The sequence below is a fragment of the Panthera uncia genome, assembly GCF_023721935.1.
Source record: "Panthera uncia isolate 11264 chromosome B3 unlocalized genomic scaffold, Puncia_PCG_1.0 HiC_scaffold_2, whole genome shotgun sequence".
NCBI classification, from domain to species: domain Eukaryota; kingdom Metazoa; phylum Chordata; class Mammalia; order Carnivora; family Felidae; genus Panthera; species Panthera uncia.
The window spans coordinates 5,171,100-5,196,849 of NW_026057583.1; the positions used below are offsets into that span (position 1 = coordinate 5,171,100).

The window sequence follows — 25,750 nt, forward strand, 5'->3', positions numbered from 1 at the left end:
CCCCCCCCACCCCAGCTGAGCCACCCAGGTTTCCCCCCCCACCCCAGCTGAGCCACCCAGGTTTCCCCCCCACCCCAGCTGAGCCACCCAGGGCCCCTCCACCCCAGCTGAGCACTGGCTACAGCTTTGGCTCCTCTGCTCCTTCACACGTCCCCAAGAAGGCAGACCTTCTCCCCACTCACACCCTCAGTCTGCAACCTGCTCATCTGTCCTCAATTACATGCTGCCCTGCAAATACCCCTGAGTCCTGAGTTGGCAGGGTTTAGGACCTCATCACAGCAGAGGCTTCTCCTGAGCAGGCCTTGCTTGCACTGCCCCCCACCTCCCCGCCCCCCTGGGCCCCGAAGCAGACATGGGCAATGGAGCAGAATGATTCGAACAGGATGTCAGGGAGAGCCCGGGAACAAAGGAGCACCGGGGTGGGGGGGCTCCGCTGGGGACGGGGGGGACGGGGGGAACCACGTGGCCACCAAGGTGCTCAGACGCAGTGCAAGTCCACAGCTTCTCAGACCTGACACTCCTGGCGAAGGAAAACTTAGAAGTGGGCTCGAACCCAGGAGTCCCCCCAAGAAGGCCCCCTGATCTTTTCTCAGCCTAAGGCACCCATGACAATGTCCAATTCAAAAGAACACTAGAGCAGACGGGAATACGTTGATTCAGATGTGCAAGTGTTCAGCAAACACCAGAAAAGGTGCCCAGCCACACTACCCATCAGGGAGATGCAAACTGACCCCTGCACCCTCACTGACTACAGGAAAAGGCACACGGCAGCACCTGTCGGCCAGCGGGGAGCGGCCGAGCAGCCAAAATGCTTACCTGCTGCTAGCGTGAGCAGGGACTGGCACAAGCGCTCTGGGGAACTGTCTCGAAGAGCTTCTAGGCTGAGTGTACAGATACACGTGCTCTGTGACCCAGGAAGTGTATTTCTGGATACACACCCAACTGAAAAGTGCCCGTGTGTGCACCAAGAGATGTGGCCTAGAATGTTCACCGTAGCTCTGTACTAGCCCCGAACAGAAACAACCCACACGTCCCGCGAACCAGAATGTTCTAGAATGTTCGCACTAGCTCTGTCCTGGCCCCGAACGGAAACAACCCACACGTCCTGCGGACCAGAATGTTCTAGAATGTTCGCACTAGCTCTGTCCTGGCCCCGAACGGAAACAACCCACACGTCCTGCGGATCAGAATGTTCTAGAATGTTCGCAGTAGCTCTGTCCTGGCCCTGAACGGAAACAACCCACACGTCCCGCGGATCAGAATGTTCTAGAATGTTCACCGTAGCTCTGTCCTAGCCCCGAACAGAAACAACCCACACGTCCCGTGGACCAGAATGCTCTAGAATGTTCGCAGTAGCTCTGTACTGGCCCCGAACGAAAACAACCCACACGTCCCGCGGACCAGAATGTTCTAGAATGTTCACAGTAGCTCTGTACTGGCCCCGAACGGAAACAACCCACACGTCTGTCAAGAGTAGAACATTTTACGAAATGAGATAACGAACCACCACTTAAACAACCAGACACCTGCCACGTTAGAGAAGCCTGAGAGAGGAGAACACACATTGTATGATTCCGTTTCTATAAAAAACAGACCAACTTGACGTACGGCAACAGAAGTCAGAAGAGAGATCACCCTGGTGGGGGTAGGGGGGTGGCGACGATGTGACAGGAGGGGACAGCAGGGGGCAGCTGAGACGCTGCCATTCCAGTCTGGGTGCAGGCGCACGGGGATGCTGACTTGGTGAAGCTAACTGAGCTGTGCACTTAGAGTCTGCATTTTCCTCCCTGTGTGTTGGGCTTCAATTAGAAGTTTACTTGAAAAGAAGAAAAAAAAAGTGACTTGGATCCATCCGCCCCCGGCAGGACCGAAGAAGCCAGAGGCTAGACCTCGTGGGAACATCTGCCGTCCCCCGAGAACATCACTGGTCCCATCTATGCAGGCATCTGGTGGGGGGTGGTCTCTGCGGCCTCTTTAGAAACAGGCCCACGCACTGCGCCACGACCGCATCCCAGGACGGACGCAATCCTCCTGTTCCTGCCGGCAGGACGGCCCTCTTTCCCGAAGGTCCAGGAAGCAGCACCCCCGCCGCCCCCCCCCTCCCCCCCCCCGGTTTCAAGGCTTACCTTAAAGTTGGACCTGCATATGGTGGCTGCCTGGCTCATTCCTTCTCCTGTTGGAAACAAGTAGCACTGACGGAGGGCCCTCGCTCCATTAATTGGGGGGGGGGGGGGGGGAATGTGTAACTGGGAGGGGGGCATTTGTAAGGTAGATTGTTCTGTGGCCTACGCCTGCCATTGTCGGCCACGATTTCACCACAGAGCCGGGGAAGCAGTGAGCTGGCGGCCATCAGAGCCACGACACCCGCACAGATGCCATCAGCCGGAGGCGGTACACGTGTTGAAACCTGTGTGCCACGCCCCCTGGGGCCCTGTGGACAGCGGGGCCGTCTGTCCCCGGAGGACTCCTCCAGGGACGGGCAGGGTGCTGCTCGACGACCTACTTCTCCAGCAGTTATTAAACACCTCCTGCATGCAAGGCGCCGGGCTTTGCTGCTCGGTTCCTCGACGGGGTTTGCAACGAGAAGCTCTTTACTCCGTCCGAGGCCCGGGCCCTGGCTTCCCGCCCGCGGCTACACACAGCAGGTCAGGGCCCCCACGCCCGCTCCCGCCCACACGCGTCCCGCAGATCCCGACAGGGACCGTCACGACGGCACCTTCGGGACTGCAGGGGGGAGGGGGCCTGGGAAACCGTCCCTGTGCTCAGTCCTCCCCTTCTAGGTCTTTCTACATCTCCCGACACCGCCTTCTTGATAACCCCGTCCCCTCCCCCAACCGGGCTGTCCCCTGGATGTTTCTGGACAGATGAAGGGAAGACAGAAACGGGCCCCAGAGAGGGTCCGTGGGTAGGAGACCAGCCCGGGACCGACAGCCCTGGGTTTTCCTCTCAGCCTTGCCATCAGCCCCTAAGTGCCTTTCCTCTCTGAGCCTCAGTTTCCTCTCTGAGCCTCAGTTTCCCAAAGTCTACCACGGAAGAGCGGGACTGGCTGGTGCGGTTTTGCAGTGGATGCTACGGCAGCCACGAGCCCTTCCTACAACTCCTCCCTCTGGGGAGCGTCCTGCTCCTGTGGGTGACAGTGCCGTCCCCTCCTGCAGGACACAGCCTGCTGCCGGAAAGCACCTCTATCAGGGCTGACGCTGGAGCTGGCCGGACAGCAGGGCCCGGCGCGTGTACATAGGTTTAGAGGAGGAGAGCGATCCAGGAAGGGCGCGGCCAGGGGTCTGTGTCGGTCCCTGGGCAAACCCTCCCCTTGGGGGCCTCCAAGGTCCCCCATCAGGAATGGAGGTGACACCGGCCTCTTCCTTGGTACCGGCTCTGTTCTAAACCTTTGCACGACGCCACGTCCTTTACCCTCGCGACCACGCGGTCCAGTCAATGCCATCACTGTCCCATTTTACGGATGACAGACTGAGGCCCAGACGGGTTCAGCTCCTTGCCCAGAGTCCTACAGCTAAGCGGTGTGGAGTGGACCCCAGCCACGGTCTGCAGGGCCAGGCTCTTTACACTAATGCTCTACTGGCCTTCGGAGCTGAGCCGTAGAGCCACCGGGGGTTGTGGGCCGTGGTCCCCGGGCCGTCTGCAAGGCTCTCGGGGCTGACCCGGGGTAGGGTGCAGGGGACAGGGTGTGTGGTCTCAGGGAGCAGAGCCAGGCTTCCCGACAGGCACGAGGGAGGGGTCACCAGTGGTGTGTGAGTGGAGGCTGGGGTGACCCTGGCTGGGGTGGGGGGGCGGTGCTGGAGAGGGGATTCAGACAGCGGAGGCAGGTCCCAGACCCCGTGCTTTCTGGCCCTAACAGTCGAGAGCTCAGCAATATGTCACCAATGTCCTATGGGCCCAGTGTGGCATGCTTTGCGTGCGAGGTGTCCCTTCCCCCTTTCCTTTGCAAGACCCCCATGGGGCTCTAAGGCTGCAGTGGGAGACACCCTCTCACCAGCCACCCTCTGCCCCCCGGAGTCCAGGAGCCCACCTGGACACAGTCTCTGAGCGCACGACAGTACCTTTCAGGGTGACAGACAGGTTGATGTCGAACGTGTAGGGCCGGTCGTGGCGGAGATACGGCAGGGGCTTGGGGTCCTGTGAGGGCAGAGCAGAGCACAGAGGGCTGCTGGTTGAGGGGCCACGCTGGCCCAGGCGGGGCCCCCAGCAGACCAGCTCCCCAGGCACAAGGGGTCTGACGTAGGACTGTCCCTGGACGGCAGGGACTGGTGGTCACATGTGCCGGGCTCTGGGAAACGCAGCCGAGGGGGGAACATCCGCAGGTCAAAGGTGCAGGGGTCAGATCAGGGATGCCCCAGAAAGCCAGGGAGTGGAGCAGGGGGTGGGGGTGTGTGCGGGGGCCAGAGATGGGGAACAAGACAAGGCCAGCGGGGAGGCTGGGGCAGCAGCGGCCGAGAGGGGCGCCCCGTCGGTGCAGGACGCCGGTGGAGGCCGCCGAGGGCCAGGCCACGAGTCCGCACATCAGCCCAGCACGGTGTTTTCCTGAAGTGCGACACACGAGATAATCTGGGATGATTTTAATGGTATGTGTTTTTTTTTTTATGATGAGCTTGGTGGCTGGTGACACCAGTAGGACATAGAGAAAAAAACAAAAATCTAAAACAAAAACACTACCCCTGTCTTGTCTAAATACATTTGAGTTTAAAAAGGGGAGCTGCTTTACAGGAAAACATCCAAGAAACAGCAGGCGGGAGTAGCCAGAGTTATGAAGACCCTGCAAAGGTGTTTGCGCAGGGGGAGCCCGAGATCTCACGTGACTGGGAGGCACGGGAGGGGTGTGGCCTGGCGGGCAGTCAGGGGGTCCCGCCAGGGAAGGGGGCAGGCGTCGGGGGCTCACCCAGGTGGGGAGAGCCAGTCTCAGAGAGGAAAAATGACGGATGGGGCGAATCCCCATCACGAGGAATCTGCTCACGGGGAAGACCCCAAGCTTGCTTTTAGCACAGCAGACCCCCACAGTGAGCGTGGGGGGTGGGGGGTGGGGGACAGGGTGGGTGCGAGAGCCCCAGCAGGGGGAGGCCGGGGGTCAGTGATGGGGGAACGGCAAAGGGCCGTGTGCATCTGAGCATCGCAGGCCTTGGGGAGACATGGGAGTCGGTGGGGGGAGAGCCCTGGGTAAGAGTAGGGGCCGCTGGAGAGGTCACAGGGCGTTCCTGCAGGCTGCTGGCGGAGGTGGGGTGGGGGCCTGCGAAGTGAGCCCCCTGTTGCCGGGCTCCAGGCTGCATCCCATCAGGGGGGCTCCAGGGGGCGCCGTCCCACAGAACAGAACTCTGCGACCCGGGGAGTTGTGCGAGGTGGTGGCCCCGGCCAGGACCCCTTCTTCTGCCAGCTGGCCGGTCCCCCCGCCCCAGAGGATTCTGAAGGCCACACAAGAACTGTGTGGGGCGCAGGGAAAGCACAGGCAGAAGGAGCGGTGCCCGGTCTGCCTGAGGTCACACGTGGGCAGGCTGGGGGCACAGAGCTTCCCTCCGGGTCTCGATGCCAGGTGCGCCCGTGGCCTCGGGTGGAGGGGCCTGGCTCTGGAGCCGCTGCAGAGATGAGCTCACCTGCTCCGGGTTGGGCACGGCAAAGGGCAGGAGGGCGTCCATGGGCACCACCCACGGAGAGATGGTCGTGCCGAAACTCTTCCCCAGGAACGGCCCAAGGGGGACGTACTCCCACTTCTGGATGTCTCGAGCTGTGAGAGAAGGGCCGAGCCGGGCTCACAGAGGCTGCCGGGGCCTCACGGTGAGCTTCCCTCCTCCGCGGTGCACGGGCCCCAGCCAGGCTGCCCACGGCCGGGGACAGCAGCATTCGGTGCCCAGGTCACTGTGCCGAGTCACAGCAAGAGGCAGGCTGACCCAAGGGCAGGTGGACCGTCCCCCCACCCCGAAGGGGCTAGAAACTCGTCATCCACGTGGGAGGCAGATGCTTCTGGGGTCTCTGGCACACAGCCCAGGGGCTGAGAGCGGCTGGATGCTGGGCTGCTTCGGTTCAAAATCTCAGCCCGACCTCCTCGCCCGCGGCATGGGAATAACCGTGTCACCAGCACCCTGCAGGGATTCGGCACGGGGCCCGGCCCATAAGTGCTCACAAGGGTTAGCCAAGAGGTCAGCCTTGTTCCTACTGAACTCACAAGAAAACGATCAGAGGGGGGAGGTACCTGCCCAAGGGCTCAGAGCTGAAAAGTCTGCGTGGAACCCAGGCCACACACACCCCCCCCCCCCCCCCCGCCCCCGACCTGCACCAGACCCGGGAACCATCAGGCCCGGTGACCGCCTCCCTGACATCTAGTCTTCACCCAGGGCGGAGTGCTCCCCAGAGCAGAGTGCTCGCAGGGGGCCCGGCCTCGGGACGCCCACCCCCGTGATTACCGCTCCAGTCGTTCATGAGGACCATCCCGAAAATGTGCTCGTGGGCCCTGGAGATGGGGATCGGCTCTCCCAAGTTGTTCCCGGGGCCTACGAAGAAAGCCTGCGAAGAAAGAAGGTGGTTAGCATCGGCCCCCTGCTGCCCCTCACTTGCCTGGAGGCAAAGGTCAGGTATTTCCACAAACCCACCGGTGCTGGAACAGAGACAGAGGCCTCCGGGCCCGCCCTGCCCCGCCCCTCCCTCAGCACCCCTGCACACACCCCACGTGCTGCGATCTGACAGCTGTGTGAGACTGCGGAAGAGACACTTCTGGGTGGGCACTCATGTCAAGAAAAGCCCAAAACCTGCCTCCATAATGCAGCCAAGGAGAGAGCCAGATGGGCTCATGCCCCCACCCATGCCCCCCCCCACCAGAGAACAGCATCACCAAGAACGTGTGCAGGAACCAGCTGGATACCGAGACGGGGGAACAGCCGTCAAAAGCACACGGAATCAGCTACGCCATTCGTAAAACCTGAGCCACGGCTTTATTTGTTCTGTGTGTCTAAACGTTGCAACGTCTTTTATCAAGATTTAGGAAAAAAAAAAAAAAAAAACCAAGGGCACCAATTTGTATAGAACCTGATCCCCATCGAGTGGAGGAAATCTGTGCCCCCCACCCCCACCCCCGACCGTCTTTCCACACACTGGTTCCTTTCCTCTCGTCCGCCTGGGGTCTACCCCCCACACGGGGCCCATCTGCCTGCAGGGGGCCCTGTGCCGGTGCCTCAGGCCGGCAGACCCCCTCTTGGGGTCCACGTGGCGCCCCCTTGCAGGAGGCAGAGGGCTGGCTGGGAAGGCCTTGCTGGGACTGGGGGCTCTTTGCAAGCGGACACACATTCCTTCCTGTGGACGGAACCCCAAGAAATCGCAGAGCAGGACTAGAGAGATGGGGGGCTCCAGCCTGCCCCCACCTTACCAGGGGGCCCCCAACCCTTTCTCCTCCACCTGCCATGAGGAGACACTCAGCCCTCCCAGAGGCCTCACCTAAAACCACCATGGGGAGCCCCCGCCATCTGCTCGTGCACCCCCATCACGGGGGGGGGGGGGGAAGGGGGCGGGGCCTGGCTCCACGACCCGGTGGCCTAACACACTGCCCTGCAGCCAGAGTCCTCCTCCAGCCTGGCATCTCCTGCCTGTCCCCTCACCTCGGGGACTTCCGAGTTCCTCATCCCTGTCAAACGCACAGCCCTGCAGCGCGAGGGAACCCGGAGTCAGTGTCCGTGTCCTGGGGGTGATGCTGTGGGATGGCCACGCGGGGGACAGCGGGTGCAGGGGGTCGGGGTCTCCCTGTATAACGGCTCACAACCACACGTCACTCTACAATTACCTCAAGATAAAGAGTTTAAGGTAAAAAAAAAACGTGCAGCCCTGAAGTCACCCCAGTTCTGAGATCACACGGGCCCGGGCACAACCTCAGGGGAGCTGAGAGGTGTAGTTGATTCCTGCTACGCATAGGGTTTATATTCTTTTTGTATTAATTTCTGTTTTAGATTTGTTTATTTATTGAGAGAGAGAGAGAGAGAGAGAGAAAGCAGGGGAGAGGCAGAGAGGGGGAGAGAGCATCCCAAGCAGGCCCCACACAGTCAGCACAGGGCCCGCTGCGGGGCTCAATCTCCCCACCCGAGAGATCACGACCTGGGCCGAAGCCGAGTCTGATGCTCGGCGGCCTGAGCCTCCAGGTGCCCCGTGCAGTGATCACACCCGCGAAGTCCACACTCACACTGCGTGAGCAGGTGCAGACCCACCGCTCCCGTGGAAAATGCCGGGCCTCCGGTCGCACTCACAGCAACCGGTCCGCATCTCACCTCGCCTTGCGTGTGTTTCTGTGTGAGGTCACCCCGTCGAACGTCTCCCGCTGACTCACTAACACGAGCGCTGAGCGCCCGCACATGCTGTCTCTGTGCTCACTGACGCGAGCACTGCACCCGAGGGGGGTTTTAAACAGCGAAAGCACCCCAAAAAAGCACAAAGACGCAAAACAGCGTGGCCTTACGTGGTGAGAACGCCACCCGCATACAGCAGGAGCTGAGCAGAAGGCAGAGCGTGGCCCCGTCCAGCCCCCGCAGGGAACACACCATGGGGCCTCGAACTCCTTCCCGCTCCGCGTGGGTCCCAAGTGACCCCCGCGGGCCCCGCGAGTACTGGTCTGGAAGTTACCGGTTCGCTTTTAGAAAGTAGGAGAGTTCGCAGACACAGAGCTTGTGGAGGGTGGAGGGCCCTCCCCGGGAGCACTCCCGCCCCAACGCCGGGCACAGGCCGCGCCCGGGAAGCACCCCACTCACCATCTCCAGCTCCATATCCAGGAGCTTGCAGGGGCCAAAGACGGGGGGCTTAGCTGCAAGACACCAGAAGAGAGGGGCTGTTGTACGTGCTGGGCCACGGGACCCGCCGTGTGGGGACACAGAGCGGGGACCCGTGAGGGTCACTTACCGTCGTCGGGTCTCATCTGCCCCGTGGGCCTTCGGATCGGCGTGCCTGATACCACGACGGAGGAAGCACGGCCGTGGTAACCCACTGGCAAGTGCAGCCTGCGGAAGACGGCGGAAGGAGGTTACCGCGACACGCGGTCAAGGACACTTCTACAGTTTGCAAGCTAAAAACAAAAAGCAGTCGAAAGCCGCGGGGCGCCTGGCTGGCTCGGTGGGTTCGGCATCTGACGCCTGGTTTCGGCTCAGGTCATGATCTCACGGTTCCTGAGTCCAGGCCGCGAAATGGGCTCTGTGCTGACAGCAGGGAGCCTGCTTGGGATTCTCTCTCTCTCCCTCTCCCTCTGCCCCTCCCCTGCTCACTCTCGGTCTCAGAATAAATAAGCTTAAAAAACAAACAAAACTCAAAAGGAACTAAGTGTCCGTACCACGAACACCGCTCAGCATTAACATGGGAGGAAACAGGGCTCCCGGGGGGCTCAGTCGGTTAAGCGTCCAACTCTTGATTTCAGCTCAAGCCCGGGTCCCAGGGTCATGGGATCAAGCCCCACATCGGGCTCCACTCTGAGTGTGGAGCCTACTTACGGTTCTCTCCCTCTGTCTCTCTCTCTCTGCCCCTCTCTGCTCTCACACGCATGCACGCTCTCCAAAATAAAAATTTTATAAAAACAATACACGTGTTTGGCTTTATAAAAATGTCGAAGTGCTGTACTGACAAAGCACAGGAGAAAGACGCCACGTCCGGAGAGAACACAGCGCACGACACGGCGAAGGGCTAATTTCTATTAAACGTGAAACACTCTTCCAAATTAATGAAAGAGCAGTGACCGCCCGGAAAAGCCGGCGGGGGGAGTGCAGGAATGTCTATGAAAGACTATGGAAGACAGAGCAGCGTGCTGCCCCGAGAGAAGGGGGTCAGGGCTGGGGCCTGGGCCGATCACAAGACGTACGCGCATCCTGTGTAACGAAGGACACGCACATGCGGCAACAGGAGGCCCGGGGCCCCCTCGCGCCACACTTCGACAGGCCCGTCTGCTCTCCCCTGCGGCGGCAGTGGCCCGCGGCTCCCGCCGGAGTCTCCCCTCCCTGCACACCTGCAGTCCCAGACTCACCGCCTTGCTCCGCGACCCTGGCCTTGCTGCTTAACCTCTCTGGGTCGTTAACCTGCTGTCTCTTTCCTTCTTCCTTCCTCACCTTGATTCTGACACACATTGCCCTCCCTGCCTGCTGACCCAGGGTGCGTGCCTGCCACTGTGTCCTCAGTCACCGCCACCTCCGGAGGACAGCACAGAACAAAGGGGCAAGGATCTCAGCTCTGGGTTCCCTGTGGGGCGTGGCCTTGACCTGGGGGGTTGGAGCCCCGCTGGTCCCCTCAGGGCTTCTCCGAGCCCGTGCTCCCTCCCGTGCCCTCGGGCTGGCCGTCAGAGCCTCGGGGATCCCGCGAGCACCTGTGTGACTCTCGCCGTGGGCCGACCACACGAGAGACACTCCCACGCGGCGGGGTCCCGGGTGCAGAGGCCAGGCCTCGAGTGTGCCCACAGAACCAGCACTGGCCAAGAAGCACGGAAGGACCTCACACACTGGGGGACAGAACTCCCATCTGTGCTCCCCACACCAAGGGGCCTGGGGCACTGACTTCTGATCCACAGGCGCGGCGGGGCCCCCCCCGTCTCTCCGCCCCGAGAGGGGCTCGTTAGCTCCGGGGAGAACGCGCTTCTCGCACTCGGGCCCGACGTACCAGTTTGGCATGAGCGCGTTCTCGCCGCCCCGGAACATGATCCCCACGTTGGTGGCGTGCTGGCGGGAGGAGTAGAAGTCCGTGTAGTCACCTGCAGGGGAGACACAGTGGGCACCCGTGGTGGCCAGATGCCCGGGACAGGGAGGGGCCTCTCCCGCGTCCCCGCCCCGTGGGTGCTCCCCAGCAGCTCAGTCAGGGCACATCCAAGCCTCATCCTCAATTTGTTTCCAGAACTGCCCTCGGAGAAACAAATAAGGAACAAGGAGCCAAGACCGTCGGGCGCAGACAACGGACACCCCTCCGGTGAAGGGGGACAGACTTCCAGTGTCACCGCCCCCAGCCCAGGACTCCGCTCACTGGCCTTCGCTTGACCTGGGCCTGCTGCTTGCACAGCCTCTCCCCTCCCCTGGTCTGTGTCCGAATCCCGGCAACATTTTGAGGCCCCTCCCCCCACTCTCCCCTGGGGGATCACTCCCTCCTCTGGAGGAAGAAAAGGAGGAGGAAGAATGAGGCAGAAGAGGAGGAGGAGCACAGGGAAGGGAGGAGGGAGGAGATGGCGATGGAGGAGGAAGGGGAGGTGGGGGAGGGGGAAGGGAGATGACGGGGGAGGGGGGAGGGAGGAGGAGGGAGGAGGGGGAGGGAAGAGGGGGAGGGAGGAGGGGGAGGGAGGAGGAGGGAGGAGGGGGAGGGAGGAGGGGGAGGGAGGAGGGGGAGGGAGGAGGGGAGGGAGGAGGGGGAGGGAGGAGGGAGAGGGAGGGGAGGAGGCGGAGGGGGAAGGGTGATGAGGGAGAGGAGGAGATAGGAGAGGGAAGTAGGAGGGGGAGGAAGGAGGAGGAGGGGAGGGAGAAGGAGGAGGGGAGGAGGAGGGGAGAGGGGAGGAGGAAATCGCGTCTGCATTTACTTTAGAATACAGCGTTGCATTTTGCAGTAAGACCCCACCTCCCTGGGAGGAGCCCAGCGCAGAGCCCACACCACCAATTAAAAACACTAATTTTATAGTCTCTGCCTCTTGTGTGTTTGTTTTCAGCACGTCTGCGTAAGTCTGTATCACGATCACTTAAAAGGGGCTGGAAAGGGAGGTGTCAGCCGGGTCGTGACGGGGGCCCCCCCCAGAGGCTCCTGCAGCGAGTTTCGGGGGCCACGCGGTTCTCAACTGGACAGTTACAAATCGTTGGGATGCCGGGGGTGCCTGGGGGCTCGGTCGGTTGAGCGTCCGACTCTGGCTCGGGTCGTGATCTCGCGGTTCGTGAGTTCAAGCCCCGCGTCGGGCTCTGTGCTGACGGCTCGGAGCCTGGAGCGGCTTCGGATTCTGTGTCTCCCTCTCTCTCTCTCTGCCCCTCCCCCACTTGTGCTGTTTCTCTATGTCTCTCAAAAAATGACTAAGTGTAAAAATAAATAAATAAACAAGCAAACAAACACCAGGGCAAGCACAGCAGAAACAGGGGGAGGAAATGCCGGTCGCAGCGCACACACAGGGCTTGCGTGCGGTGCGACTGCATCCCCACGGAACCTGTAGGAAAGACTGGAGACGGACGGACTGCAGACTGGACGGAGGGGGAGGGGGCTGCGCCAGGGCACACGTGGACTGAACCCTCCAGACCGCGACCTTACGGGGCCGGGGCGGGGGGAGGGGGGTGTGTACCCTGTGTGTGCATCATGCCTCTGATAAGCTGCTCAGAGCAAGAGCCCAGGGAAAGGATAGAGCAGCGGCAGGAAGGAGGTGGGACCCGGTCCCAGAGCCGTGGCTGAGCAGGTGGGGGGGGTTCTCCCCACACGTGGACTCTGACCTGAGCTCTGTGCCCTGCACACTTCAGCTGTTTTGAACCCTCGACCCCCCGGGGGAGGGGGTGAGTCCCGACCCACTGTGCGTCTGTCTTTTGGAAGGTCGTTCTCCACCAGGAAGGCTTCCGGAAGCCACAGAAACAATCGAGGTAGACGCGGTGTTCCGGAAGCCTCCGGGCACACAGATGCCCAGGCAATCCCGGCAGGCCGGCCGCCCGGGGCTGGGAGGCGAGGGTGGAGACCTCCCTGTGATTCAGCTGAGAGAGTCTGCCCCACTCCTGCTGTCTGATTGAAACTGGGGCGCTCTGCGGCCACACTCCCTGCCAGGGGCTCAAACTGGCGCGCTCCAGGGCCCTGGACTCACAGGTGAGGTGGGATCACTTTCCACAGCCTCAGGGACGGACGGGGTGATGTGCCGGGGAGGGAGCCTGTGGGCAACTGTAAAGGCCAGCAGCCGGCGCCCACCCAGCCAGGGCTCCGGCCTCCAGACCGACCTGCGTCCGTGACCCCTCCCCCACCACGCAGCAGCGGCCAGGGCACCAGCCAGCCACCGTGGGCCACAGAGCTGCTCCGGGTGCGGGGACCCCACTCACCTATGGCGGCTGGCAGGTGCATCGCAGCAGAAGCTTGGGCCGTGAACGCCCTGCAGTACACAACCGGGGGCTTCAGGGCCAGGTAAGCACGGAGGGGGTCCCTGCTCTGGCCGCCCAAACCAGCCCTGGAACCCTGCTCACAGTCTCCAGCGAGCAACCCCCGGGCTGGCCCGGGGCCACGCTGGGCAGGCCGTCCGCTCCAAAGCCAAGGGGCCTCCTCACGGCTCCCATTTTCCCCTCCATAAAACGGACTAAATTACCCCTTCTCTGGGAGGCAGACAGACAAGGCCACGGAAGGTGCTGAGGGGGGATGGCTGAGTGAGGGAGGGGGCAGCTCCCGAGCTGGCCGGGACCCTCTAGTCCGGACACAGGGGTCATCCCGGTCGGCCCAGAGCCCTGCCACCCTGACCCGCAGCCCAGGCAGGGGCTGGGGGAGGCTGCCTCAGAACGGCCCCGGCCGCCACACCGTCCCCTCCTCCCCACCCGCCAGTGTCCGAGTGTCCCTCACCGTCTCCGAAGGTCCGTGTCGTCTCGGAGCCTGGCACAGCTGGTGGACAGCAGATTCCGCAAGGACTCTCTCGCCTCCCTCCAGGCGGCCTGGCCGAGGCCCATGAAGCTATTGAGAGCCGGCTATGCCAGAGCAGAGAGAGGAGGTCACACGGGGACAGCCGGGGCCCACGGCCACCTCCAGCATCCTCAGGCCCGGGGCCTTGTTCTCAGCTCTGCCAGCGGCCCTTCCAGCCGGGGCGAGCGTCACCTCCCCCGACAGGGCGTCATGCCCCCGCGGGTTTGCACACGGGCCACAAAGCCTGGGAGCTGCTATCTGGGGGGGCTGCCCGGTCAGGACCGCCTGTGGGAACAGTCCACCCGCGTCCTGAGGGGGTTTCTCAGCCAGGGAGGCACCGTGCAACCTAAGGGCTGGGATGCCGTAGCCAGGTGACGAGGGAGAATCGTGCCTCACGCAGAGGAGACCCCCACCCATCCAATGGGGATCCGGTTCCGTGCGCTGGGCCGTCGTGAGGACTGGACGGGGGCTGTGGGCGGAGCACACGCTCAACACACACCACCCTCCTTCCTGACCCAGAACGGGGGGTGCACATCAGGGCCCGGACCGCCTACAGGGACGTAAAGTCACGTCCATCCCACGGGTACGTGCACTCCGGGGGCCGCACGGAAGGCATCTGTCCATTCCAGCCGTCCGTTCCTCCCTGGCGACGTCTCCAGACCCACAGGGTCAGCACCGGCCGCGGACAGGCAGAGGCTCACACGGTTACCGGGAGCCCCAGCCCAGAGACGCCCGCGACAGGCCCAGCGCCGCGGACCCAGCACTCTCTGCACCGAGGTGCTGACCAGAGCCGTCCCCGGCGCCTCCGAAGGCACGATCTCTTCCCCGAAACGGAAGGGAAAGAGATTCTCCTGGTGGCGTTTTCACAAATGCCCTGAGATCCCGGACAAGCCGTGTCCCAGCGTCCTACCTGATCAAAGACATCCTGGTGTTTGGAGAGGACAGGCCCGGTGAAGAGGTGCTTAATGACGCTGAGGTCCAGGATCTGGTCGCCAATGGCCACGCCGATCCTCGGTCTCGGCTGGGAGGGAGACGGCATGGTCAGCGCCAGGGAAAGCCTCGGCCAGACACACTGCTTTACCCGAAAAATCTGTCTGGTTAAGAGCCCGTGGGTCCCCCTCCGGATGGGACAGAGGACTGGATCCTAGCACGGCACCCAACCCCCTCCGTGTCCCAGGGGACTGAGGTTGCCCCGAGATCTCTGCCCAGGCAGCATCTGGAATCCTCTCTCCTTACAGGACAAGGAAAGCATCCTGTTCACTGAATGGGACATAAATCAAACACCCTGGGAGTGGGGAAGGAGCAGGCGGCCTAGTCCAAGTCCCTCATCGCGACCAAGTCTCCAGCTAAGTTCCTCAGGCACTGGGTAAATGCCTCTAGTGAGGAGGACTCACCACCTCACCCGGCAGCTGGGTTATCCCCCAGGATTAACCTCAACCTGCCCTCGGGGATCTTCGTTGCGCAGCAGAGCAGAGAGCGCCCCGTGCGCAGGGCTGAGGCCCAGGGGCTTGGATGACGAGCCCCGTTATGGCTCAGACAGGGATTCATTCAGGTGAAAACATTTATGAAGCCTCTACTCCACACCAGCAGGACACTAAGGCTGTCAAAGCATGGGGGACAGAGGTGGGACTGGTGCCAGCTGTCCAGAAGCAAAGGCGGCATAGAGATCAGTGACATAATAGGTGTGGCTGGAGGGCAGCAGGGGGCTCCTCGGGTGAGACAGAAGAAACAATACGTGCTAAGGTCCTGAGGCAGAAAAATGCTCTTAGAATGTTCCAGAGACCAAAAAGTAGCCGGTGTGGCTGGAGAGAGCAGAGGCACAGCCGGACTGCAGGGACTTGAACAACCTGGCCATCGGCTCTGGACTACTTGGGTGCCCACATCCCAGAAGCCACCATCCCTGTCTTCACAGAGAGAGCCTCTTCCGTTTCACCAATCCACAAGCACCTTGCCATGGGAGGTGTCTGGTGTGCCTTTGATGCCCAACCCCCAGCTCAGCATCTGGCCCGGAGTTGGGGTTCTGAAGCATTTACCGAATATAAGAACAAACAAAACATGACTGGATTAATTCACTGCTCTTCGGCCCAAATCTCGAAGAGCTGGACGCTGGCGTGTGCCTTGGCAATCACCCCAGCCTGGCAAGGCCGGCACGACCCCTGGAATGTGCAACGTGGGCAGAGATGGCTTCAGACCAGGCCTGTTCTCACTCGAACGCCCTGAACCTTCTAGAATGCCAGAGGGGCAGTGCTCTTTCCAGAGGGCCATGGGAAGGGGCTTTGTCTCCCGGGCCTCCTTAGGGGCTGTCCCTGCACATTCTAATGTGCCAGCAGCAAGGGCCTGGGGTTCAAGGGACATGAATTCTAGAGCTCTCCGGGAAGGCAAGTCAAAGCACCTGTCCTGCCTCTGGCAAGTGTCTCTAACTGTTCTGTACTCCCAGGAAAGGCAAGGGTGCATGTGGAGGGCAAAGTGTCAGCTCTGTGCGGAGAGCAGAGCGTGGCTGGCTAACACGGGTCAAGGTTTAACCTGCCTCACCCGTATTCGGCTCCCTCCAGGGAACCAAGTGTTAACTTTGTGTTCTTGCCACATTTAGTCAGGCCTGGCCCTTGTGAAACCACACTGGCTCTTGAGGACTGGCCTGCTGCAGGCAGGGCCACAGGAGGGCGGCCCCTGGGGGTCAAAGATCAGCTGTGGGGGAAGGGGAGGACCGCCAGTGGCTGCATTTTGCAATTATTTCTTGAACACTGGTGGGGGCAAGCAGACTCGGGGTCTACGGTTTACAGAGCGAATCAGGAGCTGACCTTTAAGGTTGGGAGTGGAAATGCGAGCCACAAATACCATGAATAAATCCAAGGGAACCTGCTTTCCCCCACCCAGGGACCTTAAATATTTGCTGATGCACGCCCAGTTTTCAAAGATTTCTTTCTGCCGGTCAGACTACACTTACTAAGCGAAAGCTCCTGTCTCCAAAAGTCTTCTTCTGACCAGCCGGGGAATGCCAGCGAGGCCACCCCACAGCCCAAATACTTCCAGCTGGAGGCAAAGTCCCCCAACATCCCAGATCCCAAAGGCCGCGGGCCAGCTCACCCTCTAGCGCCCGGTTAACCTGCGGGGGGAGCTAGGGCCCTAACGCGGTGCCCTGGGGGCAGGAAACAAACCCCAGGAACTCTGGAGGAAGCAGGATGACCCCTGGGTAACAACAATCGAACTTGATCTGCCCGCCTGGGAACGACAGTCGTATGTTCTGTTTCAATTCGCATTTAATCCTCACACAAATCTGCAGAAACCGCGGCCGCCAGGTCCAACAACGCGCACATCTAGAAAGTGGGGTTCGGACCCACATACCCTCGGCACCACTGCTCCTCAAGAGACAGCCCAAAAGCCTCCCCCCACCCCCCCGCCTCTATCTCACTTCTCCTACACCAGTGACCCGGGAGCCTCCGCGGGGCGCGCTCAGCAGGGGAACCGCGGGCCCCAGTGACCCCGGGGAGGGGGAGGGCTCCGCGGAGCGCGTCCGGAAGGGGACGACTGGCCGGCGTCCCGCCCGGTCGGCGCTGCCGGCCACTGGTGGCGGGGGCTTGGCGCGCGGGTCCCGGCGGAGTAGGCACCCTCCGGCCCCCGCCCGGAAGCCAAGTGCAGCAGCTCACGTTGTCTGGGGTGGAAAAGACGCCGTAGGGCAGGTTTTGGATGGGGAAGTCAGAATCCTCGGCCACAGGAACGAAGGACATGCTGGCCAGCAGGGAGCAAGGCGGCGAGCTGCACTCGGCTGGGTCAGGCCGGATCGCGCCCCTCGAGGCTCAGCGCCAGACCCCAGGGCTCCGTCCCTGGCTCCGCCCCCGCGGCCCCACCCCTGGCTCCACCCCCACCCCTCCGAGGCTCGCCCCCGACGCTCCGCCCCCATCGTTCCACCCCGCCTCCGCCTCCGCGGCTCCGCCCCCTCCCGCACCGTGTGAGGCTCAGCTCCGCGGCCCCACCCCCACACCACCCCCCAGTTCCGCCCCCGTTGCTCCACCCCCGGCCCCGCTCCTGGCTCCGCCCTCAGCCCTACCCCCACCCAGGCTCCGCCCCCTGCCCCCTGCCCCCTGCCCCCAGCCCGAGAGGTCAGGGAGAAGCCGCGGGGAGGGACCCGCAGCGCGCTCTTCCGCCCCTCCGCCCCTGCCCCGGCTCCCGCCCTCCCCAGCCCCGCCCCTCCGCAGAGCCCCGCCCCGGAGACTTGGGTCCCTGCCTAGAGACCCCAGCCCTACGTCCCCCCCCCACGGACCCCCCCGGAGGGCCCGCGGGCTCGGGGAGTCCGGCCAGAGCCCTGTGACCCGTCGGCGGTGACACGTCCACCCTGTGGGCCACAGGGTCAGGCGCGCCTCCCCAAGACTCACAACGACGAGAACTACGTCTAAGAGCGCAGCTCACCTGCACACTTCACGTTCCGACCTTCAGACGCCGTGACCAGCCGTCTGACCTCGGGCAAGTTACTCAGACTCGTCTGCCACGGCCGCGTGGACGCCCGCCGCCCCTGCCCGTGCAGGGCTCTGCGGGGTGAGGGCCCGTGCGCGCTCGTGCCCGGCGCACAGGGACCCCCGCGCGCACGCGCTGGAGAGAGCGCGCAGAGAGGGGGACGGAGTGGGGGTGCACCGGGACCCCTCCGGTGCAGGGGGCAGCGCACAGCTGAGTGCAGGGAGACTTGAGGCCCGCCTCTGGCTCTGTTCAGCCTGCAGCAGGTTCAGCTCTGGCCTCAGTTGGCTCATCTGCAAAACAGGGGTAAGAATCATGCCTCTTCCGACATTTCCATGGCAGTCAGGGGATGCCTGGCACACACGTGGTGATCAACCCGGTATTTTCCCACCCAGCCGGAACGTCAGCACTCCTCGGTTTCTGAGTTCTGCTTCCCTTTATGAAGGAGACAAACAAAAAAGGAGGGAACACAACTATAAAAGCGGTCATCACTGATTAAAAATAAGTTTATAATATAGATGCAAATTTCTTAGAAACCTGTGGCTCAGTGGGTTGAGGGACTGAGTTCAGCTCAGGACATGATTGGGGGAGGGGCCGGAACCTGCTTGGAATTCTGGGTCTCCCTCTCTCTGCCCCTCCCCCACTTGTGCACGAGCACCTGTGCACGCTCTCTCAAAAATAAATGAACTTTAAAAAAAGTTAAACTTATGAAAGTATAGGCTGTGCAACACTTATCAATACAGAAACCAATACCGGAGACACAGACTTTGGGTTGATTTGCTTTGGAATTCTTACATTAGAGTGGAAAGCTAATGAATTAATACGAAAAAGGCACACGCACCCCTATGTTTACGGCATTATTTACAAGAGCCAAGATGCAGAACCGATCCAAGTGTCCATCCACAGATGAATGGATAAAGACGTGGTGCGCACACACACCCACACACACACAATGTGCAATATCAGCCATACAAAAGAACGAGATCCTGCCCTTTACGAGCACACGGAGGGACCTAGAGGGCATTACGCTAAGCGAAGTGAGTCAGACAGAGACAGACAAACGCCGTATGATTTCACGTGCGTGGCATCTAAAAAGTCTAACAAACCAAACAGAAGCAGACTCATAAACACAGAGCACAAACCCGTGGCCCGAGAGGGGCGTGAGATGGGAGATGAGATCACATAGAGAGAGGAGGGGACGAAGAGGTAAAAACTTCCAGTTACACAGTGAAGAAGTCACCGGGATGAGAAAGTACACCACGCGGAACATAGCCAATAATATTGGAGTAACTTCATACGGTGACAGATGGCGATGCCACTTACCTTGGTGAGCACTTCACAATGTATTTATATGGGGTGTTGAGTCACTATGTTGTGCGTCCGAAACTAGTGCGGTATGTCAGCTACAATTAAAAATTCATTTCAGAGGGGCGCCTGGGTGGCGCAGTCGGTTAAGCGTCCGACTTCAGCCAGGTCACGATCTCGCGGTCCGTGAGTTCGAGCCCCGCGTCAGGCTCTGGGCTGATGGCTCGGAGCCTGGAGCCTGTTTCCGATTCTGTGTCTCCCTCTCTCTCTCTACCCCTCCCATGCTCATGCTCTATCTCTGTCTCTTGATAATAGATAAACGTTAAAAAAAAGTTGTAGATTCATCCCAAGGTTTGTAAAAATAGCCCTTTTCTTTCAAAAACATTTTTTAAAGTTTTTATTTTTCTTTATTTTGAGAGAGACACAGAGAGAGGCAGAAAGAAAGAGAGAACAAGAGAGAATCCCAAACAGGCTCCGTGCTGTCAGCATAGAGCCCAACATGGGGCTAGAACTCACGAGCCCTGAGATCATGACCTGAGCCGAAACCAAGCATAGATGCCTAACCGAATGAGCCACCTAAGTGTCCCTGCAAAACATTTTTTAATGAATAATAATGACAAACAAGCAGAAAGGCCTGTAAATAAGTCATGACCCCTCTGCCTGCAGGGTCTCGGCCAGCTTCTCCTCTGGTCTGTGCTCTTCCCTGGATCAGCCTCAGTGATCTTCATGGTTCAAAGCCCGTGTCTGTCCACAGCCAGTCCCGCGTCGCATCCTCCCGGCCCCCCTGCCGGGTCATCGCCTCTGAGACAGCTCTGCCTTTTCAACAAGGTCTGTGGTAAAGTGTGGACCAAATAACGTGCAGTTAGGACAGAGTATTAAAACCGTGAGTGACTGATGGAAGCAAAGAGGAGGAGCGGGTGGGGGAGGAGGAGGAGGGGGAGAGGAGGGGGAGGGGAAGGGAGTGGGGAGGAAGAGGAGAAGGAAGAGGGAGGGGAGGGGGAGGGAGGGGAACAGAAGAGGAAGGCGGAAGGCAGAGTGTGTTAGGGCGGATTCAGGCAGTGTCTACTGTAACCACTCAAGGGACACAGCTGAGAGGGGCTGTGAGTCAGCAGCGGGGGTGATGTCACAAGGCGTCCTCGGGGCTCCCTGGAGAATGGCGCAGTGAGCACAGAGCCAGGGAGGCTGTCCTGCTCTCGGAGGGAGGGGATCCCGGGACAGGAGGGTCCGAAGCAGACGAGGCCCCAAGGTGTCAGGGGCTCGGCCTTGCCCGGCCTCCTGGCTGTCACCCCCAGGTAGGTTCCAGGGAGGGGAAAGGAGGGGACAGTTCCAGCTGGGTTCTGGGCCCTGGCCGGTTCCGGGGTGCTGGGGCTGCAGGGCAGGGCGCCGCGTGCCTGGGCTGGCCCTGAGCTCTGTCCGCAGGACCGGACTGTCGTGCTGTGCGCGGCCCCGTCCACACCCAGCCCAACGGCGGGCTCAGAATCGGTGCTCCGTAACACGGAAGTCACTGCTCACTGTAAAGCGTCCGCGGAAGGCGATTCGATACCCGACGAGCCCCACACCTGCCGGGCCTGGGGGGGCCCTGGCAGCTCAGCACCTTCTCTCCAGACACCACGCACACACACACACACGCGCGCACGCGCGCACACACGGGCTGATGGAGGCCTACACAGTAGAGCCATGAGAAGAGAAAACCCCAGACCTTTGGGGGAAGGGCGTGGGGCAGAGGTGTGTGTGGGAAGGGGCGAAGGCATGAGAGCCGTGAGGGGGGTGAAGGTTTCCTGTTTTAAAATAGACTCGCCAACCCACTAATTCTGTCTCGCACCTCCAGAGGCCAAAGCCGCTCTCCGTTCGGAAGAAACCATTCGAAGTAACTTGCAGATTCCCTGTATTTTCTTTCCTCTCTCCCTCTCGAGGAGGAGGCGTGCTGATGAGCACGGACGGACGTTCCGAGGACCACAGACAAGAATCGGGAGGAGGGACCGCCGCCCCAGTCCTCACACGCCCTTGCGGTTTGCTCGTGCCATGTGCACGTCCGTCCCTTTTCCATCTTTGTGAGCTTCAAACAGAAGCCAAGTCTTCCCTCTTTCCCTGTATGTTGCCCCGGAGCGCTTCTCCGCGTGGCCAGAGAGGTTCCTTCGCCACCATCTGAGTGGCCGAGGCGGTTCCCGTGCTGGCACGCCGTTTCCCTTCTCCAGCACCGCTGTCGGAGGGGGACCCCGGGCCGGAGGGTGTGGACGCCAGCTTCAGCCCCTCCGCGGCCAGGGCCCGCGTGAGCCTCTGTGGCGCCAAACTCGGGGCCTCCCTCGGAGGCGAGGCCACCCCGCCGGCCTCCGCACACAGGAGGCCTCTCCCCCATGTGGTTTGCGAGAGCAGCGGGAAGGGGCTTGAATCTGGTGCGGCTGCCGGCTCCCCGATGGGCAGGAGGCGGACGCTGCCCCTACCGGGATGACACCGGGCGGGGGGGCGTCCCCGCAGCACGCAGGAGTCCCATCCGGGTCCTTCCACCCACCCTGCAAATGTCACTGCCCCTTGAATTGCTGGAGTCAGGTTCCCAAGGTGCCTTGGATGGGGAGCTCCTTTGAGGGGACAATGTCACTCGGGTTGGCATAGGACATACGCTCCTCTGAGGACAGAACGTAGAGGCACGCGCCAAGCGCAAGGTGTCCTCCCTACAAGGTGGGTGAGAAACTTTGGACCCGAGCCTTCAGGAGAGGAGGCCCTTGCTCTATCCAAGAGCGTAGCCGTTATCACAGCCCCCTCTTCTCTCGGGTCCCCGGCGGGCGGGCGCAGAGCCAGGTGACCCAGCCCAGCCGGCGCTGGGTGGGGTGGGGGGGGGGTTGTGCCGCCCCAAGAGTCTCCTTCCTGCCCTCCTCTGTCTCCGTCTGTCTTCAGGCCGCCGCAGGGTCTCGGGTTCTACCGGATCCCTGTTGTGATGGCACGGTGCCTCGCAGCCCCCTGGGGACTGAAGCCGGACGGGAGCCCCACAGACACCGGCGGCAGGGTGGGCAGAGGGGCCAGCACTGCCCGCTGACCTGCTGAGACGCTGCGGCACACGGAGCTCTCCCCGAGCCCGGCTCCCCTCGGTCCACAGGGCTGCTCGCAAACACCCCCGCCCCTCTTCTCCGAGTCCCCAGGACCAAAGCCTCAAGGTCAGGCCACTTTCTCTCCCCTCGGGTTTCGGGATCAGGAGCTCTCCTGCCACTCTGCCACCTGCCTCCCTGGCCTCGGATCCCCTCCCGCATCCCTCTGTGCCCGACAGGCCAGGGGAGTCCCGAAGCCTCACGTGCAGCGTGGCTGGGCTCTCTTTTGAGGGGCGCGGGCCTCCTCGGGGCTCTCCTCCTGCTTGTGCACCGAGGAGCCCAGAGCAGCCCGGGACGCCATCACTGGGCCAGACCATCCATGTCTAACGGTATGTCCCGCAGTGATGGAGGTGTTCTAGATGTGTGCTATCCCATCGGAGCCACCGGAGCATCTGAAGCGTGACCAGCGAGCGACCAACTCGTCTGCATTTGTTATAGCCGCTGAACCAGTATTGACCCATCATCGTCAAGCGAAGCCCGTGATCTACGTCATGGTTCCACACTCTGTGTTGTGCGGTTGTGAGTGTGGACAAATCCGTGTCATTGATCCACCGTTACGGTATCATCCAGACGGAGGAGGTTCACCGCCCTACAAATCAGTGCTGCCACGATTCACCCTCCCGTGCTCCACCCGCACCCATAACCACCACTCTGTGTACTGTCGCTGTAATTCTGTCTTTTCCAGAAGGTCATACGGTTGCCGTCTTTTTAGACTGGCTTCTTCCAACTTCCCAATTTACAGTGAAGGTACCTCTGTGTCTTTGTGCCTTCGCAGCTCACTTCTTGTAACCGCTGAATGTCGTCCCACGGTGTCGATCCATTCACCTACTGAAAGACATCTGGGTTGCTTCCAATTTGGGGCAGTTATGAATAAAGCTACTGAAACATTCGTGTACGGGTTTCGTGTGAACACACTTTTTAAGTCATGTGGACAAAAACCTAGGAGTGCAATCGCTGGCTTGTAGGGTTAAGACTCTCTTTAGAAACCCCCAAACTGTCTTTTAAGAAACTGTCCAACTGTCTTTTTTTTGTTGTTGTTAAGATTTTACTTTTAGCAACACTCAGCATGGGGCTCGAACCCACAACCCCGAGAGATCAAGGGTCACATGCTCCATTCACTGAGCCAGCCAGCCAGGTGCCCCTGTCAAACTGTCTTTCAACGTGTCAGTGCCGTGTTGCATCCCCAGCAGAAACGAATGAGAGTTTCTGTTGCTGCACACCGTCCGTAGCATTTGTGGTGTTCTGATTTGGGCTGGTCTCTGCGTACGTAGGCACGCGGTGGTATCTCACTGTCAATGTGCATTTCCCCAGTGACTTAGGACATTGAGCGCCTCTTCATTTGCTTACTTATCGTCGGTAGATCTTCTTTGGTGAGGCGACTCTTCGGATATTTTGCCCATCTTTTAATTGGGTTGTTTCTTAGAGTTAAGGTTTAAGAGTTATTTATACATTTTGAATAAAAGTCCTATATCAGATATGTGTTCTGCCAATATTTTCTTCCCCATCTGTGGCTTGCCTTTTCATTCTCTTAACGGGGTCTTCTGCAGAGCAATTTTTAGCTTTGGTGAAGTACAACCTATCAATTTTTTCTCAGTGTAGCATGATTTTGAGGTTTTATCTAAAAAAATCATCAAACCCAAAGTCATCTAGATTTTGTTTTCTAGAAGTTCTATAGTTTTGCCGTACTGGCTCTTCTGGGCTGTTTGCCTCTCCATCCAACTTCTGAATCACTTTCATCAGTATCCACAAAACAGCTGGCTGAGATTTGGGTCGGGATTGGGTTGAATTTATAAATCAAGTCGGGAAGAAGTGACAATACTAAGTCGTCCTTCAATGAACATGGAATAGTTCTCCAGTTGTTTAGATCTTCTTTGATTTTTCTTCATTAATTTTGTAGTCTTCCTCACAGACATCTTGTACATATTTTGTTAGACTTTTACTAAAGTATTCCATGTTTTTTCAAGCACTAATGGAAAATGGTGTATTAATTTCAAATTTTTTGTTGTTGGTATTTATTATGTCAACTGGCTTTTGTGTATTATCCTCGTAACCCTGCAACCTTGCTATAATCGCTTATTTGTCCCAGGGATGTTATTTTTTAAAGAATTGACAATTTTGATTTATTTTTAGAAAGTATTTAACATTTTAAAAAATGTTTTTATTTTTGAGAAAGAGCTCAAGCAGGGGAGAGGCAGAGAGACGCAGACACAGAATCCAAAGCAGGCTCCAGGCTCTGAGCTGTCAGCACAGAGCCCAACACAGGGCTCAAACTCAGGGACTGTGATATCGTGACCTGAGCCCAAGTCAGATGCTTAACCGGTTGAGCCACCCAGGCACCCCTGATTAAATTTCTTTTGATAAAGGCCTGTTAGGTGAGTTCTTTCTCCTGTTTTTGTAATTATGCCTTTCAAGGAAGTGGTCCATTTCATCTAAGTCATCACTGTAAGCAGAGTTGTTCACGGTATCCCTTTACTCTTATGATGCCCATGGGAACGGCAGTAGTGGCCTCTCATGTCTCATAGGGCCACGTTTTAATGTTATAGATGTCAGTGGCCTTTTGGGAGGCTGCCCTCCACATGCTTTACCAGGTTTTGTTGGTTAGATTCTATCCGTCTCCTCTCTGCATCCTTGGCTTTCCTCCATTCCGCCGAGTCTCCAAATTTCTCTCGTTCTGTGTGTTAATGAAAGACGGAAAACAAGGCCAGGGAGCCAGCCAGTCTTTGAAAAGATACAACTACAGGAGTCCCTCTTTAAATCCCTAAGAATATCTACTTAGATGTTCTAGGCAACCTATGAGAAAAGGGGCCGTCCAGCGATTATCACTTCAGTATAAACCGTCTTCACATCAGGAAGAACGTGTCTTCTGAGACTCGAGCTTAGACCACAGGAATAGTTTCAAGATTGCACTCCCCAGTACAAAAGTTAGGGTTCCGGGAAAACTGGGGGAAAGGACACTTTGCTAGATTTGAGTACAGAAATCCCAAATTAGGTATGAAGACCGAACAACAGCACAGTTTGTGATTTGTGACTTTAATATTTAGGTGTGAAGGTGAAGCCAGAGGACTTTGTGGGAACGGCTTTTTGGTGACAGTTTGGCAAAAACAAAAAACAAACAAAAAAGCAAAAAGCCCGAAATTACAGGGGCCCCTCAGTGGCTCAGTGGGTTAAGCGTCTGACTTCGGCTCAGGTCATGATCTCGCAGTTCATGAGTTCCAGCCCCGTGTCTGGCTCTGTGCTGACGGCTGGGAACCTGGAGCTGCTTCGGATTCTGTGCCTCCCTCTCTCTCTCTCTCTCTGCCCCTCCCCCATCTCTAAAAAAGTAAACATCAAAAAAATTTTTTAAAGAGTGAATTGCAAATTGAATGCTG

The 25,750-nt window shown here is 59.5% G+C and overlaps 1 protein-coding gene and 1 long non-coding RNA gene across 2 annotated transcripts in view; one reads left to right on the forward strand and one right to left on the reverse strand.

Annotated features, from left to right (window-relative positions):
- The window catches only part of FAH (fumarylacetoacetate hydrolase), a 20,912-nt gene extending 3,531 nt beyond the window's left edge, over nt 1–17,381 (reverse strand). Inside the window, exons 1-11 of the mRNA XM_049614356.1 lie at nt 17,196–17,381; nt 14,462–14,572; nt 13,495–13,616; nt 12,987–13,036; nt 10,612–10,702; nt 8,878–8,975; nt 8,730–8,782; nt 6,408–6,507; nt 5,601–5,731; nt 4,059–4,134; nt 2,127–2,173 (exon numbers count right to left, since the gene is read on the reverse strand). Of these exons, the coding sequence (XP_049470313.1) occupies nt 2,127–2,173; nt 4,059–4,134; nt 5,601–5,731; nt 6,408–6,507; nt 8,730–8,782; nt 8,878–8,975; nt 10,612–10,702; nt 12,987–13,036; nt 13,495–13,616; nt 14,462–14,572; nt 17,196–17,276 (960 nt within the window). The 5' untranslated portion in view covers nt 17,277–17,381. The remainder of the gene's footprint in view (nt 1–2,126; nt 2,174–4,058; nt 4,135–5,600; nt 5,732–6,407; nt 6,508–8,729; nt 8,783–8,877; nt 8,976–10,611; nt 10,703–12,986; nt 13,037–13,494; nt 13,617–14,461; nt 14,573–17,195) is intronic.
- A 4,178-nt stretch (nt 17,382–21,559) lies between these two features.
- Nucleotides 21,560–23,271, forward strand: LOC125910839 (uncharacterized). The gene is made up of 2 exons (XR_007454190.1): nt 21,560–22,451; nt 22,725–23,271. It is a non-coding gene; the product is annotated as an uncharacterized LOC125910839 (long non-coding RNA).
- The last annotated feature ends 2,479 nt before the right edge of the window (nt 23,272–25,750 follow it).